At 37.6% G+C, this 25,465-nt stretch overlaps 1 protein-coding gene across 4 annotated transcripts in view; it reads left to right on the top strand.

The window, feature by feature from the left end:
* Positions 1 to 25,465, top strand: part of NALCN (sodium leak channel, non-selective) — a 242,598-nt gene that overhangs the window by 170,758 nt on the left and 46,375 nt on the right. For all 4 annotated transcript variants that reach the window (XM_083883453.1, XM_083883452.1, XM_083883454.1 and 1 more), the window contains 2 exons: positions 11,151 to 11,287; positions 13,132 to 13,273. In XM_083883453.1, the coding sequence (XP_083739579.1) occupies positions 11,151 to 11,287; positions 13,132 to 13,273 (279 nt within the window). The remainder of the gene's footprint in view (positions 1 to 11,150; positions 11,288 to 13,131; positions 13,274 to 25,465) is intronic.

Raw genomic sequence — 25,465 nt, forward strand, 5'->3', positions numbered from 1 at the left:
CAACAGTAAAACTGAAAAGCATCATTATCAGTTGTCCTGCACTTCATAGATATCAGCAAATCATGGAATTATAGAAATGTCTATTCTGGAAGGGACTTCTGAAGAACACCTGGTCCAACTAGATGAGGTTACCCTGAGTCTTATCAGGTCAGCTCTTGGACATCTCTAGTGAGGAAATTTCCTTGGCTTGGCTAGGAAACTTATTCCATTGATTGTCTTCATAATGAATTGCTTTGTTCTATCTAGAGAGACTCTTTATCATTAGGGAAATGGCTTATTCTTTGCTTCCTGTCTAGTGACTAGGTCTCTTTGTGAAGAGTGTTCCTTTATATTCTCTAGAACGACATTACAGAAAAATTTCTACAGCCCCTCCACAGACTCTTTCCAATGTGGCAGTCCCAAACAAATCCAATTACACGGAGATCAGATCAAGTGTACAGCCACATGCATATTTAGCTGAATACATTTAAGGAAACAAATGCACATGATAATGGTGCTTATAACAAAAGCACTTGTAAAAAAGTACAAAAAAAAGTACTGTGCACTGTTGTTGATGTTTGCTTACTCCTGTGAACAAGAGCAAGAATAATGAACTCATTATCACATTTGGTATTTATGTAAGTGGACTTTTAGGAATATTTATCTGATGTCTCATCTGAATTGTGTTCCATGTTTCAAATGAAACATTCTTGTCCTAACTACAGTAAGTCATCTTTTTGATCTTTGTAGTGATCATTTGTGTGTTAGAAGATATTGTAATATTGGCCTGTGCCAGCAAAGTTTTACATTTACAGGAGTGTCCAAACAGATGTAGCACACCTAAAAAAAAGGAAACACAGGTTTGCATTGCCACAGCCAACAGAAACAAAATGCCATCTGCTGCACAAGTAGCTACATCACAATTTGTGACAAATATTTTTCAGCATCTACCCAAAACTGCTTCCATCTCAGGCAGCACTCACAAATTCATATGGATCATATAAGTTGGATTTGAAAATTGGAATTAGGTTCAAGTAGCAAAGGTATGTGTCAAGGTTTAACCCTAGCCACAGCCACAGTTGCTCCCTCACTCTAAGAATCAGAAGAGAAAAAGTGAGAAAAGAGATGGATTTAGATACAGTTTAATAGGTAAAGCAAAACCCATACCTGCAAGCAAAGCAAAATAAGGATTCATTCACTATTTCCCATGGGCAGGCAGGTGTACAGCCATCCTTAGGAAAGTCATCTTTTATCACATGTAACAGTGACTTGGGAAGAGAGACACCATCATTCCAAACATCCCCCCATCCTTCTTTTCCCTGCTTTATATACTGACCATGGTGCCATAAGGTCTGGAATATCCCTTGTTCAGCTGGGGTCAGCTCCCAACCTTTTGTGCATCATCAGCCTCCTCGCTGGAGTGGTGGAGTGGGGTGAGAGGCAGAAGAGAAGTGCTGCACAGCAGTAAGAAAAACATCCCTGCATCTCACTGCTTGCAGTGAGAATGCAAAACACAGCCCCATGTCAGCCACTATGAAGGAAATTAACTCTACCCCAGCCAAAACCAGTACATTGTGTTTCCTACTGTGCAGATGAAACTAATTAGTGAGTCAAGTTGGATATGCCTTCTGTCTCTTCTAGTTTAGTGGTGATCTGTCTCATGTAATACCCCATACAATGCATACAGAAGTCTATAGAAATCACATGGAATAAAAGTTTTGCATGTATGGGAAAAAATCAGACTTTCTATACTTAGGTACTAAGGGGACCTAGGTAAAAGTTATCTTCCTTTGTTAAACTATGGGCAGGGACATACACATTCTCTGCAGATTGAGTAATTTATCCCTATGACCACTCAGCTCTTCAGCAGAAAGATAACTCTTAGAAATACCTCTTGCTGTCTGTATCCTGATAGAAAGTCAAGATGATGACTTCCTCAGTCAATCACAACCTGGTTCACTGAGTGTCTTCAGCTCTTTTTTACATAAATGGAAGCTGCCTGTGGTGAGACCCTTTGAAAGTTACACAATTACAATTTCCCAGATTGTCTCTGTTTTCATGTGAACCTGGCAGGGTAAAAGAAGATGTGAGTCTCAGCTACGTTTGGGTAAAGACCATTTGCAAAGCTACCTCCAGGAATCTTCCTTTGTGTAGAAACTAGAATTGGAAAACAAATATTGAGTGTCTCTGAATCTTGAAGATGAACACATTGTGACTAGTCAATACTGAATGTTTACATTTGTACAAGAGCAGAATTCATACATCTTGTGCTTTTGTTCACTTGAAAATATTTCAGTTGGTTGTTGTTCACATATATAGTTTATAATAAATAATGATACCTTGTTTACATGAAGTCCCAAGAAGTTTCCCCTGGTGAAATGGAGCGTGTAATGTATTTTATATTATAATGGATTTTTTTGTGACTCACTAACCTTTGTATGGAAACAAAACATATCTGCTACATATCCCAAGAGAAAAATAATGAATGTGAAAATGGTATTTTTCATAATCATTATGGCATTTATGTGTGAAACAGCTATTAAAAGAAGAGTTAGTCATGTTAGCATTAAATTTATGTTTCATTTCATTATGTTTTCTAAACTATCCATCAAAATATGTAGCTACCCCTGAATTATTTTAAAACAAAAGTGTCGTTTATCTTATCTAAGATAAGATAAATATTGACAGTTTTAGGTCAATAGTTTGACTCTATGCTCATAGAGGGCTTTTCCAACCTAAATGATTCTATGAATCTATAAACTCTTTATCTTCCTTACACTAGAGCATCTTCTCAAAGGTAGTAATTTAGCCAATCTGTATCAAAAGAGAAAACTGTCCTGGACATGCTTTCTGTCCTTAAAACTGGCCAGCTGGCACAGCCTGACTTGTACATACAGCAAAGTTATTTTCCTTTCCCAAAACTACCTACCATTTAACAGGATGTGCCATACTGCCTACAGGGAACATGCCCAGTTGGGATAAGTGGAAAACTATTCTCAGGCATGAACAGGGAGAGTGCTAGCTGGCCAAGGCGAAAACCATGCAGTTGGTCTTGCTAACAGTGTAACACAATGGGTGATCTTATGCCAGTTCATAGGCCCATAGCCCACTACTGGTACAGGGATAGCCTTACACTGCCCCTGTATTCAGTGAAGGAGTTACCCTGAGGGGACAGTCCATCTTGCTTGTCTCGCTATGTGTTAATAGGGGATGAGCCAATATCTGGAGGTACCTTTTCCAGTTGAGTATAAGAAGTGCGTATATGATTGTAGAATTTACTTCACATGTGAGAGACTGTCATTAGCTGAGATGAATGTTGCCATAGTGTCCTGGGGTGGCTTTGTGATACTTATATCCCCAGCTGTCTGTTCTGTTTATGCTGGTTATTAAGTTTTGCACCTTTAAGACTAGTTCTCAGTTTGTTTTCAGAAATTGCTCTGACTCCTCTGCATTCCACTCCAGGACTGTGTTGTCTATGGACGGACAGTGAGAGAGACCTCCCCTTTGCTTTTCAGTTTGTTTTTAGCTAGCTGAGGCAAAGAATTTCCCTGGACTGTTTCTTTTCTTTTTCTTGGAAACGTTTAAACCTGTTCTGGACTTAAAAACACAGAAGACACCCAGATCTCATGCCTGCAGCCCGCCGGGGCCCAGGATGGTATTTTCCAGTGCCAGAGGGACTCACAAGAGACTGGGTGAGCTGAGCTACAACCCACAGCAAGGACTTTCTCAATTTTGCCATCTCACTGCAGAACAGCAAGAGGTTTTATTGTTTAATATTATTCATTTTTTATACTTGTGAACGCTTTGCTCATTTTCTACTTTTTCTCTAAGGAAATTTTTCCCGAACCAGCTTGGGTAGAGGTGGCTTCAATTTGCTTTCTAGAGGGACCCCATTTGGAGGTTTCCTCACAAAATTGGCCCTAAACCAGAACATACATTTATACTGTGGCCTGGGTTCATCCTGCCTAGCACTGGGAGTCAGGCATCTGATTTAAGGAACATATGTGATTCAAGTTCCCTATTAGTCAATGGAAAAAAATTAAACATTTGTGAAATAAATAGCCAACACAAGATCTGAACTGACCTCTACAAGTGTCTCTTCATCACTTTTGGCTATAAAAGGACACAACAAAATTAATTTAGGTGGCTACTTCAGTCTAAAGGCAGGAAGGTTGAATCTGGTCCAGTAAGCACATTCCTGGGGCCTGATTACAAACTGACTACACAGAATCTTGGATTTCCCAGTTTCTTTTAATTGTATAGTACTTGTCCCTGAAGAGGTAAAAATATTTGGAAATAAGGCTGAAGTGTAAATCATATAGCAATGTTTGCCTGTCTGTAGTTGGTATGAAGTAATAGCTCTGAAAACTTCATCTTATTTATCTTAGTTCATCACAGAGAAACTATGAAAATTTGGATTCCTGTCATCTTTTAGATAAACAGACTATGTCTTAGCCAAATTTTTCTAGATAAGTTTTCCACTATTTAAATTGGAATCATATCTTGTCAGCAGCATCTGTTCCTGAAGAAATGATAGGAGCTACAATTATTGGAAGGAAGCTATTAAAAATCCCACATTTGTGAAATCTTACTCAATATCTATTAAATTTGTAAGACTTAATGCAAAACTGAAGAAAAAGTTATCTAAATTAACAATAGAGTATAGGAGTCATAGCACCATACTATGCTACACACAGCATATAAACCCTGTTACAGAGAGAAGTTGTTTATTAAAAAAACAGATGTTGTGCCTATGAGAAATGCATGTAGTCTGGTTCCTCCATCTGTCAGGAACTTTATCAGTTTATTTTACTCTTATCAACAGTGCAGTCTCTACTCTGAATGCCAGCACCACTATGATCATAGCTTCTGGTATATTTTACTGAAAATTTCTCATGGCATGCTGAACCAGTTTAGGTTCTGTTAACCATACCTACGTGGGAGAATTTTTTGTTGCTTGCAAGGTCCCCTTTGTTTAGGTGAACCCAAAGGGTGAAATTCACTATTGATACATCTAAGTAGTAGAAGAGGACAAGAGAGCAAGCTTAAACATTGAACACTTGTCTGTGCAAGCTGGAAAACTCTTCCCTCACTGCTGCCTCTCCTGTAGCTCCAGGTACTTTATTCCAGACAATACTTCAATATAGTTCAAGCAATATTTTAATTGAGAGACTGCTTGCAAAGAAAGAAGAGACAAGGCTCTACCAGGTTGGACTCTTAAGACACACAGTTCTCTAGTGCTCTCCCGCCTGCCACCAAACTGCCTCTCAATTAGGCAATGCACAACCCAAATGTAATCCTACTGAAGTTCTGTGCAGAATTGCACACAAAAAGTCACATGTTGAGTCAGATGCCTTGAAGAATTGGATAACCTGGAGAAAAATAACTGGTGCAATTATGTCTCAGGGCCACCACACAGGGCCTAGAAGAACCGAGAGGCAAATATGGTTTGAAGACACCATGTGCCATGCAACTTTAGGCAATGGGTTAGGCTTTTTTCAGTCTTTTATGCAGCACTGTAGACATACTAATGAGATCTACACTTCATAAATACTTCTTTTCAACACTGCAAGTGTTAGTTTTACCTAAATTCTATTTATCCAATTTTTTACACTAACTTCTAGGTTGATTTTACCTTCCTTTTATTTCATGGTGCAGGTTGCTCAAACAAAAATCAACATTTTTCTTCATTGTAAATGCAATTGCAGGTGTAAATATTAGTAACTGAACATCTGATTTTTGTTGAATTTTAAGTCAAATTTAGGTACAAAAATGTTGTTACAATTTGATGCCAAGTCTGAGTGTGTTATGTGACAGCTTACCCATATGCATATATTCTTTTAATGTAGCCCATTCATGTCCAAAAATCTGCCAGGTCCATAGGATTTCAGAATAAAAGAAAGGAAAAAAGTAGCTCATTTAATCTGCCTTTCTGATTTTTAGTGTTTTAATTAATGTCATTTGATGCTAATTACTTGGCTTTCATTCAAAGCTCCCTTTGACAAGTCAAAGGTGATGGTAAATCTGAGAACTTGGATAAATAAAAAAAAAGTCTGCAATGCTGTTGGTTGGGTCCTAGTATCAGTTTGTGATGTCTTTCATCCATGTGCACTCTTGTGCTCAAAGTGTTTGGTGTTGGAGCACATGACATCCTGCTAAGCTGCAACACAGATACTGTATTGTCATTTTATTCTTCAAATGCAGCCCCTAAAGAAGATTTGCAGTTAAAAATGTGGATATTTAGCAGTGCACTGTAATGTACCGAACAATATTAATTTTAAATCATCCACTACTGAGATCTCCTGAACTTTGGCAAAAGGTTTGAACTTTTCAGTCCCCATGAAATTATTCTGGGTTGCTGGCCGGTTCCTAAATAAGTTGTGTGGACATTAGTGGCAAAGCTTTTAATTTGGAATTACTCATTTTAGCCTGTCAACTAAAAGGAAATAGTTAGAGCATTGCTGTATATATATATTTTTAATGATTTGATTGCATTGAAATACTTACAGAGCATTTAATTGAGTTTCACACACACCTGCCTCATGCACCATAAGAAAACTGCATCTTTCACTCTTTCAGTTTTGCACATTACTGGCTCCTCTTCCATGATCAGAACTAAATGAATAGAGAACAAAACAAAAATTAGAATGGGTAGGTCTTACATTTTAGATATGGTTAATTCTGTATCTCCTATAGCATGTTCTCACCAAAGTGTCAATGTCTTTGAAGCTCATTGACTGTGTTAAATCTGACCTTTTGCTTTGTTTTGGCAAGATCAGTACTTTTGATGTTGTTTCTGTCCCTAAATGCAAATCGGTGATATTAAGAGATACTCATGTTAGTTTATCCTTTGTACTGTTCAAGTGATCTTGTTCATATAACCAGACCCTGGAGCACTCCCACCTTTCAGACTGTTAGCTTCCATCTAAGAAAATCATGAGAGTTCTGCATGTGCAGACATTTCTCACATCCTGCTTCCACAGGAGAGGATGTCAGCTGGAGGGCAGGTGTGACACTGCCTTGCATTCACCTGAATATCTGAAATGCACTGTGGCATGTCTCTTCTGCCAAACACAGGGAGAGATTATGGAAATGCAACTCTCCTAATCAGCTCCTGATGACTGTCTCATTCCAATTATCTAGTGATTTTTCAGCAACCCTGCTATTAAAGGAGTTGCAGTATATACTTTAGGAGAACTCACTACTTTCACCCTGACCACATTTACAGTGATTACTATCTGGATAACCCTTTTTCTCATGCACAATCATTACCTGCTGTCTCCTTTATTGTGCCCTGCTTTTCCCAGTCTTCCACCTTCACCACCATTCATCCTACTGTATGTATTTAGGACAACCACTTGCAGGTTCTCCTCATTTCTAAGGGCCTAGATCTTAATTATACTAAAGGTGATTTTGGCAATCACATTTTTCTGAAGAAGCCTTGAAGTCAAAAATACATTTACAACTGAAGCTGCAATAAGTAGTGTGAGTGAGACTATACCACATGACACCTGTGCCATTGGACAGAATAGGTACAATAAAGTAGTGTCTGCTGCCACCCCATTCACATTGTGTGCAGGTCAGAAGGGTTTTCTTCAGAACAGATTCAGTCTCACACTGGACTACCTGTCCCATCACACATGAGGTTCAAAGCCATCCCAAGGACCAGCCATTGCTTGTGATCCTTAAGCCCAGACTGCTTTTTTGCATAACCAAGTGGGAGCCTGCGGTTTTGTTTCCTCCAAGAAGAATCTGGTTTGCTTACCAACACTGCACAAAAAGTGAAGCAGAAGACAAGAAATGCTGATGATTCAGACTCCAAACTGCTCTAAACCAAATGGAGACATGGCCATAATGCCTTTCTGTGAGAAAAGGATCACACAAACATTCTCTTCACCTGTAAGTCTGACTTTCTCACAGCCGTCTTTTGGATTGATCTTAGACAATTGTGTGAACAGATTAGGGAAAGCTTGGCGCTCAGGGACCTGTAAGTATTATTCAAACAACCACAGGAATCCCAAATTAATATATCCTCTCTGACATTCCTCACCATTTAGGTATTATTTGGTAAAATGCACTGGTATGTGTTCAGAGTGGACAGTTGTACTGTATGCATTGTGTCATTAAATCTGCTCCTGTAAACTCAGGCAGCATATAAGCAGTGAGATAGACAAAAATTTCTTCAATGGCTTTACACATGTTAATGTTTCTTACCATGCAGAAGAGAATTAAGCCAGGCCAGGCTGACAAAATACTGTTGAACATTCCCAGTAGGCTCTTGGGCTGTAGATGGAGGGCTATGCAGAACAAATCAGGCCAGTGTGCATTTCCATGTCAATAGTAAGAGTAATAAATAAAACCTAAAAATCATAGAGAAAAATGTTTGGGTATTTTATTTGAGTTTATTGGGTTAGCTGGGTCTAGCTGTTGCTAGAAACATTCTGCAACATTTCAAATAATCCTGTATATTTAAAAATACATCTTTGTCAAGTGTTAAAGAAAGTGGAAATATAAAGGTTCTAGGCAGCAATACAAAACAGGATGTGTGTCATGTGGAGCAACAATTACACCCTAAGTGCACAGAGAAGAACTCAGGGAAGCTAAATGCCTCACACTCCCCGATATGTAATATTATCACAGCATGAGTAATTGGAGATATTCTATAGAACTGTCTTGACTTTAGTTTTTTTTAAAGCCTATCTTAAATCATTCTCCTATTCCCTTTTTACCTTTTGAACTATACAGTTCTCTGCTTTCAAGCTCTCCCTGCTCTGTTCTGCGCTAAGACTTCAGACAACATTGCAGTGCTCTCTATTCTTTATACAGTGACTTATGAAAACAGGAGTTCATAGCTGTAAGTGACATTGTCTGTGTCAAAAAATATGCATATTTATGCAATGTTTTCTTATTGAAAAACAAGTGTCAGAAACTGGAAACCTTATTTTCCTCTAAAAATAATCCCTTCCCAAAGCTTTCAACAGTAAAATGCTGCAGAAAAGCCCTGTTAGATTATCCAATTAATTTCCTCTTCAGTGAACAATTTCTTTTGGCAATGCTCTGACATTTCAGGGGTTCTGACTAGTCTGATTTTGAAATGATGAAGCACTTCCCTCTGGAGATCTGTCTGAACACTAAGAGATTTCCCCATAAGGCTAGTAATCTTTATTCTCATTCTAGAAATTCTGTTTCTGAATTTAGTTCTTTCATTTCTTTATTTGGTGTACATGATTGTATTCTTGAAGTAATTTGTTTTCAAATATTTCTTACATAAATTTACTCCATCTCCTCTGCTCTTACTTTATTATCAGTTATGGTAAACGGAGAATAAATCTTGGGAACCTTTACTCTTTTTCTTCTTTTTTGTCCCTTGTCCCACTTGGTTTACACAACCCTCTCCTGGTTTCATGACTCTCTTCAGCACTATTTTGTCTTGCCAGTGAGAAAACGGTAAGACAACATTTAGAAATTAATACATACCCAGATATGTTCTCTTCAAAGCAGCATGGAGAGAAGCAGAGAACTTCTGTGTCATTTTTTCATATCTCTGTAATATCTAACCAACCGAGCTTGGTTGTGAACATAACCTTTGGCTGGTAATGCAGTTGGTGCCCAAATTTGCCTTTTGATGCTATATTGAAGTCCAGGTTCTTGTTTAGTTTCTGCTTGCTCTTATTCCTTATCTAGAATTTTTTCAGTCCCTTCTTTTCTACCATTGTTTCTAAATGTGTCCTTTCCTTGTCCAATGTGGTATTTGCAGCTCTTCACATTTTAATATCATGTCTGCTAATGTCATCATCTCTTTCTTTTAAGGATCATTAATAAAGTAATGAAACAGGACTGGACACAACATAGATTTATGCAACATTTCCCTTTTATTCTGAATCAGCTTTACCATGAATCATTAGTCTTTGTTTGTAGCTGTTCAGTTTTCTTCAGTTTTCAGTCCACATGACAACTTCTATCCGACAGAATATGAATTGATTTTCAGTTTAAGCTGTCCTGTGGCTGGAAGTGGTGATGTTGCTGATAGCATGACAGTGCAGCAGAGCAGTTTTTCTTCTATAGAATGCTGTGGGAGCATGCATTTCACTAGGCAAGGCAAATGAGAGCTAAAGCTCTGTCTGAATTCCTGGGCAATTGCCCCTGGTAAAAATCTGTAGCTGATGTCTGTCAGCAGTATTCCCTGCAGATGCTGATGGTGCAAATGTCCTTTAAAATTTAAGCTTCTAATCCTTTACTTACAAGCAGAGGTGAGAAAAATAATTGGAGTTTCAGTTGGATGCTTGCTGAAATAGTATACAATGCACATACAGTTTAAAATAAATGTGAAAATTAATTTTACTGCTTCTTTTTGACTTGGTATTTTGTTGCAATAACACACCTGAATTACTACTTAAGGTAATCAGTATTCAGAAATCATATCTCTATATCATATCTCTTTATCTTATATCATTTATTTAACCATCATCTGTCCACATAGATAGATGTATCTGCCTTTTTTGTACTTGGATGGGTGGTATTCCATTGAATAACTGTTTGTGGATAATTATAAATGCAACGTTTGTTTATATAATGCATATATAATGGATATATAATGCATATATAATGGATAAGTATAAATGCAACAATTTGCCATAGCTGAGTATTGCTGATGTAGATGGATTCTTTTGAGTCCTTTGTCATTACTTATAATACTCATCTAAAGTCCTGTTATTTTGTGCTCTGGGAGCTGGATTTGCTTAAAAATTTCTGCCTTTTTAAAGTGATGTGTTGTCTTTGAGTATCAAAGAGCTGTCAGCATATACAGGAAGATGCGCCTAATAAGAAAAGATCATAGGTGTTTATTTGATGTAAGTGTTAGAATCTATGAACAAAACATAGAAATAAGCATATTGAATAGAACAGATATATGCTTTGTATTTTAAAATTAAAATTATTAGCCATCCTCTCATTTTATGTCTTTCAGTTAAAGGCATAGTATTGTTAGGCATTTATAACCTTCTATCACAGGCTATTTACTCGTGTCAAATTTACCTTCTGTAGGTCTTTGCTGCCATCTTCTGTTTCTTTAAATGATTGCTGCTGTTGTTATTTGGATTCTGAAAAATGTGTGGTCTATTACAGAGCAAAGTTTCCCTTTCTTTTATTTTTTTTTATTTCTTGGTTTTCAGCTAAAGCAAAGTGAAGCTAATGCAGATACAAAGGAGAAGCTTCCCTTGCGTCTACGCATCTTTGAAAAATTTCCAAACAGGCCCCAAATGGTGAAAATCTCAAAGCTTCCTTCAGATTTCACAGTTCCAAAGATAAGGTATTGAAATATTTCCTTTGCTAGCATGCTGAAAACTTTTCTGGGGCCACATGATACCCAAAATATTTAACTCTTTTTTTTCTTTTTTTGTTAGGCAGATAGTTCAGAAAATAAGAAATTAAAGAGAATTAACACAGGCATTCAAAAGATGGGGCATTTTGGGTATACCTCATTTCTCTCATTTACGGAAAAACAATCCTAGCATTCCTTATATATTATTCATGAAAGCTACTAGATTGATCAGAACAAACACAAGTACAATATAGTTGAAAAGTGTGTTGTTTCTCCTCTTTCATTTGGACTTTAGTTCTTGGCTCACATTGACAACTAGCAGTCTAATGGATTCTTATGTAGGTTTTTAAAGCTAGGGTGAACTGGCAACAAATCATTAGAGAGGATAAATCAGACCATCTAATACCAGTTAACCTGTGATGACCTTGTCCCTTATTTGTATTTGCTCCTGTGAAACTCATTTAACTAAAGATCAGATGCTCAGTGATCTACTAGATCATTCTTTACTGTGAGGCTGCTGAGGCCCTGGGACAGGTTGCCCAGAGAAGCTGCAGATGCTCCATCCCTGGAAGTGTTCAAGGCTGGGCTTGGATGGGGCTCTGAACAACCTGGTCTAGTGGAAGGTGTCCCTGCACAAGGCAGGCAGGATAGAACAAGATGATCTCTAAGGTCCCTTCCAACCCAAACCATTCTAAGAGTCTGTGATCAGCAGTTAGAGTACAATTATTTTTCCTTGGTGTCAAAAAAATCTGATAGAAATCAGAAAAGGGCTGTTCTATGCCTGTTTCAATATCCTCAACTAGCACATGCCAGGATGATGTGAAAGATTGCTGCCATTGTTCTGAGTCTCCCAAGGTTACATTTCTTTTGATTAAATTCACAGGGAAGCTAAGTCAACTGGTTTGACCTGTTTGTAGTACCTTAGCTGAAGAAAAGGAATAATGCTGGTCAGAAGGGTCAGGAAAAACAACCTTCCAAACCTCAAGGAAACAATCACAGATGTTTTACATTTAGTGTCAAAGTACTATTTGGTTATATATGGAGGGCATTCTTCTCCTAGTCTTAATCTTGGTTGGTATTTCTTTCTAGTTGTGTTTTTCCCACCATGTTCTGTATTCACTCATGATCCAATTAACTACTGAAACAGACTTCAAACTAGCACTAGCAAATCATATCTTTAAATCTGAAGCTATTGTACTATGTAGAAATGTCTCTCCAGAGAAAAATTAGTTTTGACATAGATTACACTGAAAAGAGGCAACTCTACTGAACTTAAAATGCGGTAGGATGAATGTATATTTGTTGTAAACAGGAATGCTTCTGCTTTTTAAACATGGCATATGTGAGGCACAGAATTGCTGAAGTGCCTTAATACTGACATTCAAAGCAGTAATATGAACAGATGTTGTTTGAAATCTTCAAGAAAGAATTTCATGCAGAGAGTATGTTTCCTTTGGATTATATCAGCATTTGATTTACATTGAAGTAACAACTTGCTGTTTAATGAGCTCAAAAGAGCTGAAAACTGCAAAAGGCACTTGAAATATTTAGCACTTTAATTGATAAATAAATAAATAATTGAAGCAATATTTTTTTAATCTGCATGCAAAAGATCCAAGTCCCAATTAATTTATTGATTTCTTTAATAAATGAATTCAAGTGTTATCAGTTGCTCTGGCACTCTGTTCATTTATTCATCTATACCCCAGTACAACTTTTTCTCGGGAGTTTATCCATCTCAGCACTAATGGATTGTGATATGTCATAAGGAGAAACAAGTATTAACTCCTCTTGGGGTTTTAATGTGTCAATATCCTCTATTTGTTCACAAGGGAAAGTTTTATGAAGCAGTTTATTGATCGCCAGCAACAAGACACCAGCTGTTTGCTGCGAAGACTTCCTTCAGCATCTTCTTCCTCATGTGACCACTCTAAAAGATCAGCAATTGAAGAAAACAGATATATTGATCAAAAGGTAAATCAAGAGTATTGGGTAGTATATATCTTCCCTGGAGTATTGTGAGAAAAGGCATCGGATTATTAAGTTTGTCAAACTACATTAAAAGTGAATAAAAGCTAGGATGATTGAACATAGGCTAAAATGTTATGTTTAATTTAGTCTAAAACAGCAGAGTGTTTAGTAGCAGATCCTCTTCTGGTTTAAATTTTCCCATCTCCTTTGAATTCAAGATTTGATATGTTACTTGTTTAATGCATGCATCATCTGAAGCAATTTTTTTGAAATAGTTTTGCTATTAATCACTGAGAAGCTAGTGGAAAATTAAAGTTTCTGAATATCACAGTGGATTTTTGAGTGCCTTGATACTATTGCAACCTTGAAAAAACACTTCACTGAAGGAAAAGTGTGAAGGAAGGAATAAAGCCTAAATGGATGTCATCTGCTTTAACAAGCAGAGCAGAAAAAAATGGATAAGTTATTAAGAATCTCTGTGTAATCACTGAAGATGTGTAAAAATTTTTTAATTACTCTAATAATTTAGAGGATATTACCCTATCTGAAGTCTGGGAATCACTAGAAAACAGACCCTGAACAGATATATTTGATACCCATTGTGCTAAAAACTGCTAGTCTCCCATGGATGGCTGGATTTGAAAAATACTAACACTGCTTAGAATGATGACCATGATGATGATGACGCAGCAGCATAAGTAAATGTATGTGACCTCTGACATCTTATAAAACTAAAGAGACAGGAAAAAAATGTTCATGTGCATCATGGAAGATAGTGGTTTCCCAGATTTCTAGTGGCATACATAGACAACAGTCCTTGATCACTTGTAATATTGCATAATTTAGTGACATTTTTTAGATGAAAGAAAAATACTTTCGGTACTGTTATCTTTCAGAATTGTTTCAGTATTGTTCATTGTTGAATCCTGTTTGAATATTAACATCTGTGTTTTTTAAATACATTTTAAGTTACAGAATTACTGACAAGAAAAAAAGTCTATGTATGTCTGTTATACAGTATAACTGTCTTTCCTAGTGTGTGTTTGCAACCATAAGCCAAGTCAGCATTCATACTGGCAGAGCTGCAGAGCTAGGAGTCAGAATTGGGAAAGGAGAGGTGGGAAAATCATTACTCTTCTGATAATGAATGAAAATAGACAATTTTTAAACTATTGTTCATTGCCATCCCTAGTTCTGTGCAAGAACCCACTCTTGTGGCTGATGTATTCTATGGCATCAGTAAGCCAAAGCTGAGCAGCATGACCTGGGAGGGAGGACTGTGGCAAAATATGGCATATCAGGCCAAGAAGGCGGTAGGAAGGAGTGAAGCCTAAATGGACATCATCTGCTTTAAGAAGCACAGAGGGAAAACTGGATAAGTTACTAAATGAGGAGCCTAGGGGCTAGCAGAAGTGTGCCAAATATCACTAATAATGGATCTTAAACACTATGCCAGGGTAATCAGAGTACATTTCTACCATGTAATGAAGAGATGAACAAAGACCTTAAAGTTGTCTCAGCCACACAGGTAAGTCCACAGTATGCAATGCAGAGCTGTGCAGTGGCTCGGTAGATCTGTTTACATGAATATAATTTAGGTATGTTAAATCCATCTTAATTCCTTTTGCTTGCTGTTTGCAAAAGCGAATTGTTACTGTGTTTGAAGACAGATGAATTCATGGCACAGTTTATTCAATGAGATCTTGCAATATGAAAACAGAATGCTTCATTCTTTTCAAATTTTCTCTTTCCTTCAAAAGCAAATATGCTTTATCTGACTTTAGTTTTTGAATTTAAGTAGGCATTTGCAAGTTGGCTTTGCACTATTCAACCTGCTTTAAGCACATACTTTAGGATCCCCATGCCTCAAGGGTAGAAACAATGATGAATAATATTTCTGATAAATGCAGCTTAAAACAAGGTATTTATACATTCCTATTAAGAGAAGAAAGCACTAAGAAGGATTTTTGAAAGTAATTACTCTAGCTTTCTATAGTTACAGTTGCCAAGGCAACCTCACTTTCGTGTGAGCAAATCTTCTTAAAAATATCCTTAAAACAATCTTGGAATGACTGCTTGTGCTTAAGTATTAACCTTACATCCATTCTTTACTTTTCTTTGTAAAAAAGAAACATGACAAAACACTTTACTGATCTCAATGCCTGGCAGGATGCCTTCTTACTGCTTTTGTTAGTAGTGGGATGACTTCAGAAACTTTTCACATGCTTTTGCATTGTAGTTGATGAAAATAAGTGGAATTAAAAGGTAGCATCAAAAGGTGAGATCCTGCTGGCAGACCTGACTCAGTCCTTCGGTTGTGGTAGCTGAACTGTGGCTAGTCCCTCCAGTTACTCCTGGACTTAAGTCACTATCTCTGTGTTCCACATCTGCTGAATTGATAGGAAGCCCTTACATTCCCCCATTATTTTCCCTTATTTCCACTTCAGCAATATTTTTTTTTCTTTCTCTAAAAATCTGCCACTATATGGTTTTATGTCCAGAATCAATTTGTCCCATAATATGTGATGATCAATAAAGCAGATTCTATATATGTTCTCTTATAGAATGAATTTGGTTAGTGTTCTCAGTATTATAATTATTGTGATTACCAACTTCCTTTAAAAGTAATTTTAAGGTGTAATAGGGGAGTAGATTTTCTGTGCATTCTTCTTTTTTTTTTTTTTTTTTAAGTGTTCTACCTTCTCAAAGGAATTGGAAAAAATTTTTTTGGTGTAAATCACCCTAACCATGACTACAATCCATTTAATATGATTTTCATCTATGCCAAATCAAAAGAACAGGTTTGGAAAACAATTTCTCTGCTATACTCCTTTTCTTTCTAGTCAAATCTGTGAGTGCCATCATTTTTTCTAACTCTTCCAAATTTTTAAACTGTTGTGAAAGTTATAAACTAACCAAATATTATTACAAAATATCACTTTTTGATACCTAAATGCCCTTTACATTTTATACATCCCCTAAGAGTTCTCTGTCAGTGTCTAGAGTCTGAGTAGGTGTGTGGATACAGATTGTACCATGTTTTTCCTTCTACATACAATGCCAGCAACACCTGGGTTCTCCCACATACAGATGCTTGATAGGCAGCTTAGCACTGTGCTTTGTTTGAGTTGTTTATTATTATCTGTAACATTTTGTGTGTAAAACTGAGATTCTCTGGGGTTTTCTGAACTTAATACTGCTGGAAATGCAGGATGGTCATTTTTTGTTTTCCACTTGAGGTCCTGGCAGAGCAAATTTAAACTCAGTGATCTTGCCATAGATGTACCCCTCTGCGTGCTGACCTAGCCTGTCCTGATGTGGTCTGCAGGCCATGAGTTGAAGAATCCATGGTCAAATTAGAGACACCAGGACTGTTCAGATTGGTGAACATTCCCTTGTTGTAGTAGAAGGCACTGTGAAGGTATTTTCTGGTGAGAGAAGGAAGACTTCTTGGAAAAAGTAGGGATTAAAAGAGGGATTTATGGTATTAAATTTATATTGTAGATGAGGGAAAAGAGGAGTTTCAGGGACGGAGGGGGGAAGTGTTCTTTTATACTTCTACACTTGTATGAAAATTATTCACAATATGCTGGGAATTTCCTTAGATAACCAATATTTCAGTAAATTCTTGGCCAGAAGAACTGGATGAAGTATGGAAACATAATTTTAGTGTGAGTGGGTGGATGAGAAGAAAGGAAGTTGGCAGAAAATAAGGACATCTCAGTGGCTTTCACATAGCCTGAAGTATAGTTGCAGCAAGTTTGAGGGGGACAAAGAATTAAATTAACCAAAGATTTACGACACATCAGGTGTCCAGTGAAATACATCTGAGTTGGCTGTGGAGCATTCGCTTTGACTTCTTATTTCAAGACTGGAATCAGAGGGGCACAGAAACCCTTCAAAGTGCTTTCCTAAGAGACATTCAACTTTTAGAAAACCTTGCAAACAATTATTGTGAGATGGACACTTCTGAACTGGTTACTTATCCTTGGGTGTACCACACAGCACGTGGCTGTTAGATTAAAGTTTAAAACTGACAGACTTATGAGATGAACTTTGAAAATGCTTATGGTTCAATATGTACAGGTAATGCAGATAACCCGTGCACATTTACAACAGTGGCAAAGCAGGAGTGAATTACAAAAGAAAGCATTTAATATATCCATGTATTTTATAGTTCAGACTTGGAGCATCTCCCACTTAATTGAAGGAACATAATCAAGTCAGTCCCTTATTTCCCCATTTATAAGATTACCTGGATAGTAGCAAACGTATTTTCTCTTTTTTCTTTTTTCTATCTTCCTCTTTCTTTTCTGATTCCTTTCACATGTATGAGTTTTGGTTTTAGTTCTGCAAGCAGTGCAGTTAGTAGTCATTCCTTTGTCTGGTGGGAGCCAGATGCAGCATTAAGATCTAGCTCCTGGGAAAGCTTTACCTCCCACACTACATGGCTCTCCCATTGATTTCCTGCTTACAGCAGAATGTACCTTTGTGAAGGGAGGTTTTAGTCAGGAAGTGAGAGCCAATCTCAGAGGTAGCCAGAGCCATTACCATGGAGGACTGTGAATATGCAGCAGTCAACCTCATGCTGGAATCTCTGTTTAACAGATTATTAATATCGTAGATACCACTTCTGTGAGCTGCTGAGACATGCCACCTAATCTTGATGTTTTTGTTTAATCTGAATATATGTTCTATGTTGGATTTTCTTCTGATCTGTGCTCAGCTTCTTTAACTACTCTGTTTCTTGAGAAGAAAAAAAAAACAATCTTCTGAGCGTATTCCAAAAGGACTTTTACTTGCAGAAAGTATTTGTAGGTGCAAAAGCTGAAATAGCCTTTCAGGTTTTCTAAGGCATGTATTTTAGTATGGAAGACAGGGTGTCCCAAGATACCTTTGAGAAAACCAGCAGGTGCAAAGACATGCTCATATATTTGAGTTGGACTTGATGATCTTGAAGGTCTCTTCCAACCTACACATTCTGTGAGTCTGTCATTTTGTTTGTACTTTTTTCCTTAAAAGTGAGGATAGAATATTTATTCATAAATTACAATTTCCAGAATTTCTGTTTCTTACTGTAATAAACATATGTCCCAAGTTAATCAACCTCTCTGAACTTTATTTTGGGCATTCAGTTGTGCAAAGCAGAATTTTGGCACAGAAGATACAATAGTGTTGTTTTCCTGACTATTCTTTTCTGTAAGTAATTTGAAACAATAATTTTATGAGATTAATTTTGAATATAGGAGAAACTAATTAAGTGTAATTGCACATGTATTCCAAGTAGAAAACATTATTATTTTTAAATACTACTTGATACTACATTTTTTCTATAGTATTTTTTCTGTAGCGGAGAATTTCATATCAACAAAAAAAATCATTCAAACTTTTTCTTCATTTTCTTAATTTGTCTGAATTGAATTCTGTCCCAAAATTTTGGTTTCCATATGCCACTTGTTAATTAAACACAGCCAAATGCTTCAAGTCTTACCTATTTATGTCATTAACAGGACAATGCCAAAATCTCTTTTGCTATGACATTCAGAAAAGTCATTAAAACAACGTACCTGCTGGAATGATAATGGCTTATGGATCCAGGATTTTCTTGCTCATTACAGTCATGATTTTCAAAGATGATTTTTGTCCCATGTCTGTTCTCATCAGTTCTCTCTAATGAAGTTAATATACGTAAATACAATGATGTATTTCAGGTTTACTGAAAATCAGCTGGCCTCTTTGTCTCTTTTGCGTTTTCATGATTTTATTTTTTTCATATAAAATATATATATAAAAATGTCCCCGTGTCTAAATAACCAATTTATAGATTTCTTTCTCATTAAGCATTTTACCAAATACACATCTGAGCTGGTAATGTTCTACTTCTCTGACCATGTTTGACTTCAGAGTGGAAAAGACACAACTGCAATAGTTGCAAGGCTGTCCTGTTGTGGTCTGTCTCTGACTTCAGATGATTTTAAATTGCTTTGTCACTCTTGCCTCTGCATAATATGTTCAAAATCCTTCCTTAAAAAATGCCAGTTTTCAATTACATTTTGAGAGAAAGGAGGCCAGGAGCTGGATACTCTGCCATTTTCAAAAAGTACCATAATTCAGGATTTCCTTCTGTTATTTGCTTTCTACTTCATCAGTTTTACACTAAAATATTTCAAGTGTTTGACATAAAGGCTGTGAAGATGTATTAAAGTACAAGGATATGATCATACTTCTCTTTTTCTTCAATCAAACAAAATACAAACATGACTAAAGTTTTAGTGCAATTGTACTGCAACAAAGAGCGCATTGTTTGGTGTAGAGGAAAGAGTCAGTGAGGGATTGAGTTACAGGAAAGCCCTTCTGTTTGAACCTTCTACATTACTTTTTCCTGCTTCTACCAATGAATCCAGATCTCTGTCTCCAGGCCCTTCAGTCCCCTCCATCCACTCACAGGACTCATTCACATGAACTGATTAGCAATAGTAGTGATCACTCTTTCTAGTGAAGGCAAGTGCATGTGCTTGTACAACCAGAAGTAATAGTTTTACTTACCTCTCCCTTGAAACTCCCTGTCCATATCTTCCATTCCCAGTGTAGCTCAGCCCGACAGTCCCTTCTTCCCTAGAGCATCAAGATCCCTAGCTCAAAGTGTGGAGGGGAGCCTTGTCTTCCAGCACGGTCCACCCAGCTTAATGTATAAAAACCCCACATCAGCTTGGCCAGGAGTCCTCAGTTCCACCTGCTGTTGGCTGCCACAAGTAATCTACCCTGTGCTCTTTATCAGCTTTTCACAGGGTCTCCCTGACTCCTGCACTGAGTAGATAGAAAACAAAAGGAAGCAAACCTACCCAAGGCTTCACTTGCCAAAATGATCAGAGGGATGAATTGTCTGTCCTATGAGAATGAGTTGAAAGAGGGTTTTTCAGCCTGGAGAAAGAAACTTCTGGGGAAACCTTATGGTAGCCTTTCAGTGTTGAAGGGGACTTATTGTATTGGGACAGACTTTTTTACAAGGGCCTGTAGCAATAGGACAGGGGCAATGGTTTTAAACTAAAACAAGGGTAGAGTCAGGCTAGATAGAAGGAAAAAAATTTGATGACAGTGGTAAAACAGTGAAACAAGTTCTCCAGCAAGATGGTGAGATCCTCATTCCTGAAAACATTCACTTTCAGATTGGATGGGGCTCAAGGCAACCTAATCTAGTTAAAGACGTTCCTGCACATTACAGGGGGATTAGACCAGATGGTCTTTCAAAGTCCCTTCTGACCCAAGCCATTCTATACTTTTACAAAAAATCTACCCATTAAATCTATGAAAGTTTAAAACTCAGGTATACCAAAGGGGGAAAAGAAAAAGCTGTGTTATGAGGCATAAAAGAGAGAGATTCTTTTCCTTCCCTGGAGCTGCTCCTCCATGTGTCTGAGATGGACTATCCCCCCCTTAAGTCTTTGGAGATTTTATGAGTGCTAATATTAGCCTTGTCCACATTCTCAGACCTAATTGAAAAAGGTCCTTGGATACGAAAAGACATGTAGATTTTCCAGACCAGTAGTCAGCTAATTAGAAGAACTTTACCTTCCTTAAGAGAGAGGCAGCAATCAAGGGCTACAAAATGAATCAAGGCTCTTTCAGGTCAATGACTCCCAAGAGTTAAGTAGATTATGGCCGCTTCTCATTCTAGACATCTGATCCAAATGGACAGCCTTTGAGTCCTTGTGGCACTTACCTAATGCTAGACCACTTTCTTGACTGTGTAGTGAGCCTGTTTGTTACATAGGACAACATCAAAAAGGGCCAGATTTTCAAAGTCCAGATGAAAATACTTACTTCTACTTGGAGAGAGGGAAATGGATTAATGATCTCTAGAGCTCCCTTGTAATTACAGCCTTTATGCAAAGTTTTCAAGAGAGCTTAAGAAATTCCCTGCTATGTATAGGATTTAGTCGACTTAAGTTGCCTAAATTTTTGTGAACATTTTGTTAGGTATCTACCAAAAACTTGCAGTCCAGCCTTCCATCACTCTTTCTGTGACTTTTGTCATGGACATTTTGAAAGAGTCCAGTCTCTTCAAACCAAAGATACATTGGCAGAATGTTGTTGAACAAATATTTCAATTTGAGAGGCTACACAGCAAACTCCTGTGGGCCAGGAATATCCTGTGCTTTATGGAGTGCTCAAGCTTAGAACAGATTTGTCCCAAATATTTCCTTGCTCTTCCGTAAAAATTATTCTGATACATTGCTTATTGTACTGACTCTTCATATTTTCTCTAAAAGCTGTACATGTTTAAATAACAATATAATACCTAATAATCTGTTCATTCTGCATGTCTACATAAACCATCCATTGGCATACAAAAATTCCAAACTGAAACAGAAGCTTTGGATGATTTTTTTTCCTTCCTTGGAATTTCTGGCATGGCACAGCAGACTACTCCCATATGGTCCTGCAGTTGCCTGTAAGAGTATTATTAACAACACTAGGCCAAAATTCCTTATTTTCATATAACACTGAAGAAATTACCTTAGAAAAATATAGTGTATATGCACTACTTTTTTTTTTTCTACTGTCAAGCAAACATTTCAGATATTCATATTTCATGATTTATTTATGACCTTGTCTCACCTTGTGTTCCTGAACACCCACCAACACTTGTCATTTCTGCCAACTTTGAAGTAGTCTGATACAAAAATCTTACACTACATCACCACAGATTTTACCTGTTGATAGCATACAATTCTTTATCAAAATCAAGTTGAAAATAATTGCTTTATATAGCATTTGCTAAAGTCTGGGCACTGCAAACATGTTGCTGTAGAAATATATCAAACCTTATTAAACCAAAATATAAATCATTTCTCAAAACATAAAACCTTCAGCCATGTCTTAGAGGGTATAAATTTACATTCATCCCCCTGATGTCAGCAGTGCTGTCCCAGTATATTTAGTATGTGGGACCAGTCTACAGTCATTTCCTGACACTTCACAAAGATATTTTCCTCTGTTTCTTTGCTTTTGATCTTATGCCAAGGATTTTCTTCTTCCAGGGTAGTAAGCCTGGATTTTTGAAATAAATATTATTGAAAATGTCTGCAGTACCTTTTCAAAGCAGCGGGTGGCACTTGCAGAGCAACAATGTTCTGTGATTTAGCTTATTTTACAACCGTTGCTTCGTCCTTGTCGACAAATGGGATTTCATGGGATGTAGCATTAAGACCAAGTTCACTCTGACTGAACTGAGTTATTTTGTCTGCCTAAAGTCTGTCCTGCCAACAGCAGCAGAGAAGGGTGTCAACACTTGTGGAAGAGAAGCACTACCTGCAGATTTCCTAATTCTGTGGTCGTGTCTTTGTAAATAAACTCAAATAAATGTGAGAACCAAGATACAAGCTTTATTCATGGTTTAATAGCAGCAACACATTATATACATCTAAAACCTTTTCATCCAGGAAGTACTATTGGGAATTTGCTGACCTGCCACAGCAGGTCCTTGCAGTTTAAAGTAACGTGCGAGAGTTCTATAAAGTGTGTTGCTGAAAATATATTTTAGAGTAATCAGATGCTGTTAGGTGATTTCAAGACAGTATCATATGCTAAAACATAATGTTCTTTAGCAGAAAGCTATATGGCACTGTGGCTTCTGCATGAAGTGTACTTATAGGTGGTATAGAGAAGTAAATAAATGAATAAATAAATAACGGCTAATAAAGATACACTGAGGGTGTCCTCACAGTACAGCAGAAGCTGTAATAAAAAAACCCAGCAGGCTAAACAGATATACCCTAAAATAACCTCAGTAGAGTGTACTGTACTTATTTAATTTCACATTGTCTGATTGAGTAATGTCTTTTGTATTTTAACACTGTTTATAATTTCCTCTGCAACATTCCAGAACTCGGCAGGTATCATAAGTTTTAATTGCCAACCTCATTCTACACCAGCATGAGGCATCTAGACATTATTAAACAAAATACTGATCATCACCCCTATTTTCTGTTTTTACAGTCCCATTGCATTTGCCTGGTGTGCTATGTAAATTTGGAAAATTAAATGGGAAGTAGTTTAGTTTATTTATCTAATATAGAAATAAGGATGCATATTTTAAAAATCTATAGTAATGTTTGATTTTCTTCAGCATGCATATTGACACATGTGTGTTGCTATTTGACTGACTACTGACTCCTTTGAATATGAGAAACAGTTCAATTGTGCTTATCTAAAAATATTTTCTTGTATTGCTTCTTCTGGATATTTTTAACGCAAGATAAATTCACCAGTGTTCTGCTGAAGGAAGGGCTCCTGACTCCTAAAGAGAAAGGAGGACTGTTGTCTTCAAAAGTCATAATCCTTGGCAGTGCCTAGGTTGTTTTGTGAATTCCATTTTGGACCACTGAGATCACTGGGCACCGAACTCTAGGATCTTGTATATGCCTATGTATTCCTGGATTCAAGAACGGATACCTGACTCCAATCTAAATTCCATCACAGTCCAGACACAGATAGGATTGTAAAAAATCCTTCAAATTTCACCTAAGCTGGAGTCCATTGGGTGTGCTTAGGCCAAGGTCAGTGCCCAAGGATGTCTCTGCTGCAAGTTTCACAGCTAGTCCTGAAAAAAAAGTGAAGGAAAAGTAAATGCACTCTGCACAAATAATGCGATGCAGCATCCTGTTCTCATACCTTTCTCCATTCCTATGACTTCTTAGGCATGGAGGGGAAACCATATGAGGAGCAGCTGGGATCACTTGTTTTCTTCTGCCTGGAGGAGAGTGAGAGGAAACCTTATCACAGTCTACAATGTCCTCATGAGGGGAAGAGGAGGGCAGGCACTGGTCTCTTCTCTATGGTGACCAGTGACTGGACCAGAGGGAACGGCCTGTAGTTGTGTCAGGAGAGGTTTAGGCTCGATATTAGAAAAGGGTTCTTCTCCCAGAGGGTGGTGGGGCTCTGGAGTAGACTCCCATGGAAATTGTCACAGCAGTAGCCAGACAGAGTCCAGGAAGTTTTAGGACAACACTCAGGTACATGGTGTGACTCTCCAGGTGTCCTGTGCAGGGGCAAGAGTTGGACTTCCTGATCTTTTGGGTCCCTTCCAATTCAGCATATTCCGCAATTCTGTAATTCTGTTATTTATTTGTTCAAGCATCACTAAATAAAATTCATGAACAGCTTCGAAAATGCAAACAGAACCCAGTCTTTTCTCTCCCATCTCAGTGGCTCCAGACATGTGCTCCTTCCTACAGCTTCCCTTCACCTCTCTGGCTGTGTGACAGCCAAATATCTTAGTACAGCACTGCTCTTGCACATTCCCAGCAGACAACTACAGTGTTCATTGAGAGCATCATATGGTCCTTCCGAGCTGCACACCGCAACAGCATCAGGCACAGCGGGTCAAACCATTTCCAGCTGGGGTGGCAAAGGAATTTCACAGTGGTTTTATGCAAAACGTACACCACTGTCTGCTTTGTACGTCTTGCTGCCTGGAGCGAGGATTCAGCATCCCTGGCAGTATGTAAGTAGCCCTCGTCCTAGACCTGCCAGCACCTTTTCTTTAGATGTTCTTATTCTTGGTGGCACTATGCAACTAGGTAACTAGGTAGTTTAACATCTGGCTTGCCGAACCACTAAGTGACCGTTCAACATCCTTGTGGAGTCTTTGGAAATACACAGGCTCCTCATTCCTTGCTCTCCCAGGGCATATTCCCTTGTTGATGACCTGGGTGAATTTCCTCATTTGGGCCACAACCTTTAAGGCCAGGGTGTTCTGTCACCTAATTTAAACACTGGAAAGAAGTGGTCTATGACAGATAAGGAGCTGTAGAAAATTTCAAGAAAAATTTATATGACTCAGCTTTTTCTACTGAAATCAGATGGGCAAAATCTAGAAAATTGGTAGGAAGTTTCCTATGTTTGAAATCTTTTCAGTTTCTAAGATGTTAACAAGAACTGTTACTAGAAATAAATGGACAACACATTACTAGGTAGCCATGCTTTTTTTCTCAGATGTTTCATGTAGTTGCAATTATTCTAAAGCATTTATTTATAACAGGAAAAAAGAACTGAGACAAAACTTCTGGTTTACCAGCCTCATTATTTGCATAAGTTTGAATCTTAAAATATTATTAACTAACGTCTTGTAAAATAGGCGCTCCCGTGAATTAGAGGCTTCTTTCTGCAATTCTGCTAAGGGGAAAAAGGTTA

Source organism: Zosterops lateralis, assembly GCF_965231275.1.
Source record: "Zosterops lateralis genome assembly, chromosome: 2".
In the NCBI taxonomy this organism is placed as follows: Eukaryota; Metazoa; Chordata; class Aves; order Passeriformes; family Zosteropidae; genus Zosterops; species Zosterops lateralis.